The following is a 10,365-nucleotide window of genomic DNA, read 5'->3' as shown; positions in this document are numbered from 1 at the left end:
AAAACATAAAGAACTTAAAGGGTTTCCGCAAATGTCGATGGGATATCTTTCGTTCCGCAGTTATTTTCGGTTTTCGATAAACTAAAATGTCAAAATTTAGACTCACAGTCGATAAAGTGTAGGCTCTTAGTATATCAGTTTTTTTCAGTAGCTTCTGAAAGCAATCACCGTCCCAACAACTATTTTATTTCCTAAAAGCCTCTTTATTTCCATAGTACCAGGACAATGCAAATCAGAGTTTAGAAGAACTCCCTAATTGTGTGTGTTTCAAGCTCCGGTAGTATCACCTTATACCAATGGCGACTTCCATGCAACAATTTACGCTTGAGGATTGTAAAGGTTGAATATTTTGTCATTATATGTGTATTTTTCGCTTTGTTTTTTGCACGTGTGAATGCATATTTCAAAGCTTGATCAGTTGTACTGAAATGTTGTTTGGGTGTCCTTTGAATGTCAATAATTTGAGTGTGAACCGGTAAGATTTGCTGCATAATCTCATGATTCGTTTGTTGTCAGTTGGAGACGCTATGTGTCCAGTGTGATTGGCATTATCACGAAGGGAAATTTGACGTCTATTTTCCATATTCTCATTACATCACAAATCTGATTAGATGGATCTGTACTTATGAAGTACAACGCTGCTCAATCTGTAAAAAATGTAACCCACTTTGTTAAAACTATCATTATCATGGTATTTTGTGCAGAGGCCGAGAGCATGCACACAGATAGAGTACACAGCTTCAGTAATTCTATGTTTTCTTTCAAGCCCCCACTTGATAACGAGTTAGTGGTGACTTTCAAGAGATAAGGAAGCTCATCTAACTGTCACCCACAGTATGCGATTGCAGAGACCATATATCGGTATATGGTCTCTGGCGATTGTCATGTGTTTGTGTTCAATGGATGGTGTAAAACAAACTATCAATCCCAGAAACTATATATATATACAAGGCTGTTTTACATAGCATTTTCAAAATGTTCCATTTTCATTTGTCAGCATCAAGTAACAAACAAGGTGAAGTTTTTGTAGATCTCTCTGTATATGAAATCTTTACTATCATGGCTTTGTGAGTTGTTGTTCATCTGCCAGCAAATGTACATTGAAAACATAGACGAAATGAAATCAATACACATAAGTCGTTCAACGTTCATAAGTCTACCCTGTCTCAGTAGCAACTTCTATTGGTGATAAGAGCTATTTCATGTGCAAGCTTATGAAATTGGCACAGCCTATTTACAGCTTTATGATAAAGCTCTTCACAGCTAAACCTTACTCTCTGGGCTCTTCATAGATTAGGGTTATGAAAGTCACACGCAATGGGTTTCAAATGCTTTCTATGCACTGCTCATTTGTGATGTCTGTTGGCAAGTTTTGTTATATGTGCGACCCGTGAAGATCCAGGGTAGAATAGCTCTTCAACAACCCATGCTTGCCATGCAACCCATAGTAAAAGGCGACTATGCTTGTCGTAAGATGCGACTAACAGGATCGGGTGGTCAGGCTCGCTGACTTGGTTGATGCATGTTATCAATCCCAATCGATGCTCATGATATTAATCACTGGATTGTCTGGTTCAGACTCAATTATTTACAGAACGCCGTCATATAGCTGGAATATTGCTGAGTGTGGCGTTAAACAACCAAACAACAATGTTATATGTGCATACTATGGGATAAGAAATTTGTATTGGAAATCATCACCCAGAAACATCTTGTAGTGATTATTCTTGGATCATAATTGAAATTACAACATGTGCAAAGCTTTGCTAAAAGTAAACACTGATCAGGCAATTAGCTCCTATATATGTCATATATTAAAAACAAAACAGATTTTCACAAATTATGCGAAGTATTATGTATTTGTTTGGGTTACATTGTTGTTATTTTTAAATTATGACATTTAATGGATGGTATACATCATGTAATGGACAGATGACACTTGACTATAAGTAGTATTGAATTATTGATTTATGTGTTTTCCTGTTCTATTTATGTATTTGCTTTCTGCCTTACAATGCATTTTCAAAAATCTTTGCTGTTCTTTGTCCTCACCATGTTTACAACTAATGGCTCCCATTAATTCATGGCCATGTTTACTTCAGAATATGTCTGTCTTCATTTCTTGTGCATCATTATTCTTGTCATGAGTCATGGGACTAGTAGGATTGTCATGACTGATCAAAACATTGACACAAATAAGGCACTAGACCTGACAGAAATACATGAATGACATGCAGACCGTGCTGTACCTGAAATACTGTTCAACCCAAGTCCGACCCGTGAAGATTCCGGGGTAGAATAGGTCTTCAGCAACCTATGCTTGTCGTAAAAGGCGACTAACGGGATTGGGTGGTTAGGCTCTCTGACTTGGTTGATGCATGTCATCGATCCCAATTGCGTGGATCGATGCTCATGATATTAATCACTGGATTGTCTGGTCCAGACTCGATTATTTACAGACCGCCGTCATATAGCTGCAATATTGCTGAGTGCGGCGTTAAACAACAAACCAACCAACCAACTAAACCCAAGTCCTGTATTCTGCAGGGGCCAAGTCGCCGAAGGCACGCATTTTGCCATGCGGAGGTGTGTCCCTTGAGCATACCGATTATGTTTCTAGGTTTCTCAGCACCATACCCGTGCTCATGGGTTTCACCAACGTGGTAAACATCTGAGACCTGCATCACTGAGCGCTCACCTCCAACATTAAGCTCACACACCATGAAATTACAGGAATATATTCAAAGCTGAGTTAAACCTAACTCACTCACTCCTGTATTCTACCTCAAATAATTGTATGGAGTGATAGGCCCTGCTGAGTGGGGATCATCTTCCTGAGGCAAGAGAGTTAACTGACTATAAAAGTCCAGTTTCCACCCTTTTTGTGGGAGATTTTGGTCGAATGAAGGATTTGCAAAGCATGTGGACTGCCCGACAGATATTTTGCAAATCTTTTCATGTTTTTGATCAAGGTGCTCAAGAGATTTGATGCACTTTGCAAGGTTAGACCCCTTTTATTACAATATAGATCTTGATTATCGATCAGATCGTCTTTTCTGGGCGCTGCTATATTTATTGAAGCAATTGCATGTGATATCTGAGGTGATGTGGAATCTGATTGGTCAATAGAAGGGGCAATAGAAAAGCCACTGGTGGCGCTTCAATCAAGCCTGGAAATTCCAGCCTAGTTCAGCAAGGGTGGTAACTGAATTTTTATAGTCAGTCAATGCCCTTGCCTTGGGAAGATGAGTGTGGATCCTACAATACACTCTTCTGACATTGAGATGGACATTATTTGTATTCAAAGTTGTGTCCCTTAGACTGTGCAGGAATGGCTGGTCATAGATTCAAGGTCAAGATTTGTCCCTCACTATCACACTGACACATTGTGATTTTAACTGAAATACTGTGAAACTGATTCACAGAACATACTTTACCTCAAACAGATCCTGGACAGCCTCTGTGGTCATACCAAAAGATGTTAACATAAAAACTTGTTGTTACCCTGCCTGGCGATTGGCATAATGGCTAAAACAAGGACTGGTGGGCTCAGAGTCAGTACACTGTGTCTGAGTGGGGTCTTCATATTAAAGTGTGGCATGTATCTCAGGGGGCTAACACACACACACACACACACACACACACACACACACACACACACACACACACATGCATGCATGCAGGTTGCTATACGAATGCAATAATCTTGGACACAACGTTAAACCCCATTTCATCTCACCTTGCTTCTAACAGATCATTCTTATCGTAGAGGGGGCACGGGTTGCCCAGTCGTCTAAGGCGTCGCGATTCACTGTGCAGAGTTGTGTCCCTTGGGCACGCCAGAAACCTATGATTGTGGGTTCTAATCCCAGTTCGCCCCGATTATGTTTCAAGGTTTGTCAGCACCATACCCATGCTCATGGGTTTCACCGAAGTGGTAAATGCCTGAGACCTGCATCACTTCGGGCTTTCCTCCCACATTAAGCTGGCACACCGTGATATAACTGGAATAATGTTAAAAACAGCGTTAAACCCACTAACTCATTCTTATCGTAGACACTGGTGTTATTTCCAGCCTGCCTGAGTGACCTGCTGGAGGCCTTTAAACAACCTGACAATGCGGAACGACTGGAGGAGGCTCGGGACAACGCAGGCAATGATATGCTGAAGACGATGCAGATGTTCTTCCCGGTGGCCACACAGATCGAGGTTGCTGTTATTGAGAAATATGGTTTCCGTGGAGACGGAGATGGTAGGCAAATATTTGGTTAAAGGAACTTCAGATGAGCTGCATAAATTACACAAAATAAATCACTGTTACACTTTTTATTTTGAGTTCCGTGTGTACAAATATGCATAAAAAATGACAAAAACCCAATTGTATAACAACACTGTCAGTAATTACCCGATGTATCTTTTTCAGCTTGTTTTCCTATATTTCTTAATGGATCTTTATTTACTAATTGAATGCAGGCATCACAAATACATAACTCTAGTGTACTGCTATGAATTAGGTGATAAACATACTGTTTTCAATGTAGAGGTAGGTTACCTGTAGATTTAATCACTCACAGCGTGAGGTTTCAAATGTTAAATTTAGCATGTTAACTCTCGAGGTAACGTCGCTCTAAATTTAAAACACAGTATGTTTATTTCCATTCTACCATGACTAAATAAAACGCAAACTATGTGGTTTTAGAAAATATATTGAGAGAAGCAGCATGGGGTTGAGGCCATTGTTTTGAGAGGGTTGTCGATCAGTATTTAAGGAATCAATACGCTACAGCCTTCAAACAAAATATGGCGATCTCAAGCAATTTGTTAACACCATAATACTTCACACAGACGTATGACAGGCACTGAAAGCATGTAGCACAGCAATGTCGTAAGCTAACATGAGGTGGGCACCCCCATAAAAAACCTAATGCATTAGGTTAAGGGAAGTAACTCGATTCATTTTCGGTTCAAAATCACTGAATCAAAGCTTTTTACTTGGTGAAACTTCGGACAGATGTTCCGGGTCTGTGTGAATGAATGTCAGTGGGATCAATTCGTTTAAACCCATCTCTCAGGGCATATTGTGTGATGTACCCCAAACCGTCATATGCTCACACTCAGCGTACATCCAGCATATACCCCTCGGGATCGATTGATAACTTATGATATATTCCCCACAATAACCAATATGTTCCCCATGGTAACCTCTCACTCACATTTGAATGTTACTGTTTTCAGGTATTGTACGTTTCACTCAGGCTGTCAAACACTACGAGCAGCAAGACCCCGAAGTGGCTCAGTTAAACCAACAACTACGAACCACTCTGATGCCCCCAGTACAGGCCCCGACCCCCACTCAGACAATGGCAGAGAACGGTGCCAGATAACCCAGCAGTCGTACCTAGAGATGTCGGCGGCAGAGAGCTGTTGGCACATTGTCTCAGTACTCTGGTACTATCCAATATGCATGCTTTAAGGCAGACCAGGGTGTGATAAACGGCATCCATGTTGTCATGTCCACCATGTTTTTTGGTATATTTTCTCTCTCTGTAGTGGACTAGGTTCCTAAAGGACACTGCAACTTGCTCTTAGTGTTTCCCCCAAGCATTCGACATGGTCCGCGTCACATCATTAGTCTGCTAAAACAGGAACAGTGTAGGTCCAGTGATGTTAGTTTGGCGTACTATTTATTCAGTTGCTGGGCATGTGATAGGTGTAGAGGACTTTGGGTTTAATGGGTTGGATGAAGATAAAAGAAACTGTTATTTAGTCTTCACATAAGATGTTTAGAGTTGGCATTATTTTAAAGGGATTTGCTGTGGAACCTTTGTATGGCTGGGGGAAATACTAGATATACCAGCCTAAGCATTTATACAACTATCAAGTTGTTTTCATATCAGTAAACTGGTTTTAGTGTGTCTTTGACAAGATTTTAGTTTCTTCCTTTTAGTGTGCCATTATTTTTTGTTACCATGGTAACTTTCATGTAACAATGGTTATAGCTGCATATGTCTTTAAGGGCATCTTTCAAAGTTTGCTGTACCAGTAGAAACTAAGTTTGAAAGATTTCCATGACATTTTCCCACAAGCATCTATAACGGTCTCAGCGTACCTGCTTTGAATGTGAACTGTATGAGAGCTTGAAAGGGTAGATTAAAAACAGTGAAACACAATGGCGATGTGTTGTGATCTTCATGCTTAGATCATCATGGTCGTAGAGCAACACAGTAATTGATGTACTGTATTCGTAATCATTTAATACCTCATCATGTTGTCTGTTTAATGACAAGCTAGATGTAAAGTAGACACGCTGTTAACTGGTCTTAGATATATATAGTAATGCTTCCTGCTGCAGAGTATGTCCTCTGTTGGACAAACCAGTTTGAATATTCTAATACTGACTGACTTTGTGTAAGAACTGAAACTAGAGGTGAACTTCCGATTGCTGAATGGTTGCTATGGTAACTGAATATTCTAATACTTGGTTGAGTGACATTGTACGAAGCTAATCAGTTTTGGATTTGAATTACATCTGAAATAGTCCAATGTGTAAGAACTGAAGCTGTAAGTGAAATTCTGGTTGCTGAATGGTTGCTATGGTAACTGAATATTCTAACACTTGGTTGAGTGACATTGTACGAAGCTAATCAGTTTTGGATTTGAATTACATCTGAAATAGTCCAATGTGTAAGAACTGAAGCTGTAAGTGAACTTCTGGCTGCTGAATGGTTGCTATGGTAACTGAATATTCTAATGCTTGGTTGAGTGACATTGTACGAAGCTAATCAGTTTGGGATTTGAATTACATCTGAAATAGTCCAATGTGTAAGAACTGAAGCTGTAAGTGAACTTCTGGTTGCTGAATGGTTGCTATGGTAACTGTAATCATGATATATGTTACTATGGCTACGCCCAGCTAATGTCATAGGTGCTCTTTTGATGGGTCTGCAGTTCTCATGTATTTGACCATATTTACACTATTGGTGCGTTTTGTAAACATATATTGTTTTGTCACTAAGATTCAATGTTTTACATGCATCAATTATTTTCCTGCAAATATTTCTGTCAGTAGGGACTTTTCACCCTTTTGTACTTTTGATAAATTATGGATATGCAAGAAGATTCGTAGTTGGATCATTGGCGTATGAGCCAGATCATTGGGAGACGATTACCAGTATGTTCAAATTGTCATTGTGAAAGGTGTGACATATTTTTCTTATGTACAAAGTTTGATACTGTCCTGCTTATGCTAATATCAATACTTTCATTACTAAACACCTGGGCCCCGTTCCACAAAGTGATCTTAGGGCTATGACTACCGTAAGCCTATGTTAAAGTATAGGAGTTACGATTATCTTAGCGCTAAGATTGCTTTGTGGAACAGGGTCCAGATTTGTTATCTTGAATACATTAAGGAGTGAAATGTGAGCCATGTGTGTGTTCACCACATTGTGTTACATCTTGAGTATCATCAGCTGTGGTTTACAGATTTTATCACATATCTATTGCAATATCACTATTATTCATTGGATATAAAACATTTTTTTAATTTTCAGGGCTTTTCAAGGGAAGATTTAATATGATTTTATTCAATTTTATTGACTTTGTAACATGACACATCATTAAATAATACAGGTTTGGAGTTTGTATAAATGAGTCCTTTATCATGTCGAAGTATTGTAAATGGCATGTCAACTTGATTACCCTTACAAAAAATAACATTTAAGGGCCATTTGTAATTTATTCTTTCTCAAGTTACTTGTTTGAGTTCAGAATCTGAATCTGAATAGGGATCTGTTTGAGTTCTTTTCAGAATCTAACTATTTAATCAACAATGTTTGCCCCATTGCTTGTGCTGCAGTGGGATGGTTCAGTCTCCTGTATTCCATCTAATAAATGTAGCAGTATTCATCTTCCTCTTCTCTGTCCCTGGTCTTCATAAGCTGTGCTTTTATCTGGACATACCTTGAACTTCTGGGTAAAACCAAACGAAACAACAGTTAAAATTGAACAGATCTGTCCAAACCATTGATCATGTTCGAAAAGCATGCTCAGCAATTTCAGGATACCAACTATGCGAGTCTTAACGTGACTTAGAGGTCGGGTGGTCAGATTCAGTGACTTCATTGATTGTCATCGTAACCCAATGGCATGGATCTTTGCTCATGATGCTAAACTGATGCTCACAATGTCAATCACTGGATTGTCTGATTCAGGATATGTTATTTACAGACCACCGTCATATAGCTGGAATATTGCTGAGTGCGACGTTAAAGAGCAAATAAGTAAATACAAGGTTAGAAATTAACCTACAAAGTCTACTTGCCTGAATAGGAAACCCCCTAAAATGTTCAAAGCCCTCAGATACCCTGAGCGTTGGTGAAACTGGCTTGGCTAGCAGGCTGGAGATAACTTCTATGCCTGTATCACTCTGTAGGGCACTTGTGTATCATAAAGCCTTTGTTTGGTTTCTTTGTCTATGAATTCATCTCCGACAAATTTAATAAAATTATGATTTTAAGGACAGTTGGGTTTTTTCTACTTGCCAATTCCAATAATCTATTGCAGTGATACAATTGATGAGATTTGATTGCTATGCCAGCTAAACCACCCAACCATAGAGAAAAGCATGCTTCAATTTACCTGTTCTATTCTTGACATCACAACCTGGCTGACAATGCTAACTGAAGACGGTTTATTTCAAATTTGTTATTAGCACTTTCATTGTTTTCTGGAGACTCTGATTATAAGGTGTGTGTTTGCTAAGAACACAGTGGTTTGAACTATGCAAGCAGTGTGTATGACACACTTGGCACAGCTAGACTTCACTCTGAAAATGTCCAAACTATATTCTCGCATATATCTCAACATTTAACTGGCCGGAATTTATAAGCCAGTATGTAGACACATTTAATCAGACTTTATATCTTTGACGGGAAGTACAATGACATCAGTGACTTGGAAAAGTTCAGTTTGACACAACAGTTTACTTACACAAAACATAACTCACAACAATATTGCAATATTGATGGATGTTTTCTGCTGAAATAATACTTCGACAAATAAGTTGTGCATTCATCACATTGCTGGTCGGTTGAGTGGCTCGTTGAAGGACTGATATTCTCGGGTGTTTGGGGCGGGGAGCTCGGGATTTTATTGAGAGAAAAAATTGTCCCTGAAAATTCAAAAAGAACCTGTATATGCTTCTGACTGTTGAACAAACAAGAAATTGCCTGCCACAAAAATGGCATTGTTCCAAGGTGTTTTTCCTAACAAAAAAATTCAGGCTCATAGCTTTAATAAAAAAATATTGGGTTTTATTGCTGTAGCGGGGGCACGGGTGGCCCAGTCATCTGAAGTGCCACGATTCGCTGTGCAGAGTTGCATCCCTTAGGCACGCCAGAAACCTATGATTGTGGGTGCGAATCCCAGTTCGCCCCGATTATGTTTCTAGGTTTGTCAGCACCATACCCATGCTCGAGGGTTTCACCGAAGTGGTAAACGTCTTCGACCTGCATCACTTCAGGCTTTCCTCCCACATTAAGCTGACACGCCGCCATATAGCTGGAATACTGTTAAGAGCGGCGTTAAACCCAACTCACTCACTCATTATAGCTGTAGCTGAAAAAATATCTAATCTACTTACAAAGTCCCAGTGCCACCCAAACAATAGCAAATGGTTGGTCCCTTAGAGCATTGGCTTGTCATGCTGAATGCCGGGAATGATTCCCATCATGGGTACATTGCTTGTAGCCCTCTTACTGACCCAATTGTGCTATGCCTGGAATATTGCTGAATGTGGCAGACAACCCACTACATTGCTGAATTTTCCTGGCTATTTTCACACAAAAATCTAGGATGAACAAATGCTCCTGAGTATGTTTTTTCTATTGTTTCGTTCCAGTCTTGATTATTTACATAACACCGTCATATAGCTGGAATATTGCTGAGTGCGGCATTTAACAATAAACAAACAAATACCATGAGTATATATACAGCTGCCCCCATTGGGTGTTCCAGGTCATGATGGGGTCACGGGTGGCCCAGTCGTCTAAGGTGCCGCAATTCGCTGTGCAGAGTTCTGTCCCTTGGACACGCCAGAAACCTATGATTGTGGGTTCGAATCCCGGTTCCCCCCGATTATGTTTCTAGGTTGTCAGCACCATACCCGTGCTCGTGGGTGTCACTGAAGTGGTAAACGTCTCAGACCTGCATCATTTCGGGCTTTCTCTCACATTAAGCTGGCACACCGTGATATAACTGGAATACTGTTTAAAGCGGCGTTAAACCCAACTCACTCACTCACTCACTCACTCCAGGTCATGATAGGTCCACAACAACTTGTGCAGGCTGATTGATTGCAGATGC

General features: G+C 39.9%; 1 protein-coding gene across 1 annotated transcript; it reads left to right on the top strand.

Annotated features, from left to right (window-relative positions):
* Positions 1-81: 81 nt before the first annotated feature.
* LOC124138359 (protein C10-like) lies at positions 82-8,523 on the top strand. Its single transcript, XM_046504964.2, has 3 exons — positions 82-339; positions 4,076-4,252; positions 5,236-8,523. Exons 1-3 carry the CDS (start codon positions 297-299, stop codon positions 5,382-5,384), a joined length of 369 nt encoding a protein of 122 aa, XP_046360920.1. The 5' UTR covers positions 82-296; the 3' UTR covers positions 5,385-8,523.
* Positions 8,524-10,365: the final 1,842 nt, after the last annotated feature.

This window comes from Haliotis rufescens, unplaced genomic scaffold, assembly GCF_023055435.1.
Source record: "Haliotis rufescens isolate VD_foot unplaced genomic scaffold, xgHalRufe1.0.p SCAF_8, whole genome shotgun sequence".
Classification (NCBI taxonomy): Eukaryota; Metazoa; Mollusca; class Gastropoda; order Lepetellida; family Haliotidae; genus Haliotis; species Haliotis rufescens.
Note: the sequence above shows the minus strand (reverse complement) of the source record. Positions and strands in the feature narration are given on the sequence as shown.

What these genes read in the sequence shown, in the direction of transcription:
- LOC124138359 (XM_046504964.2), top strand. Translation starts at nt 297, where the DNA reads ATGGCGACTTCCATGCAACAATTTACGCTTGAGGATTGTAAAG. An exon ending in TACGCTTGAGGATTGTAAAG is followed by an intron (nt 340 to 4,075) that starts GTTGAATATTTT and finishes TGTTATTTCCAG; the next exon opens with CCTGCCTGAGTGACCTGCTG. An exon ending in TTTCCGTGGAGACGGAGATG is followed by an intron (nt 4,253 to 5,235) that starts GTAGGCAAATAT and finishes TACTGTTTTCAG; the next exon opens with GTATTGTACGTTTCACTCAG.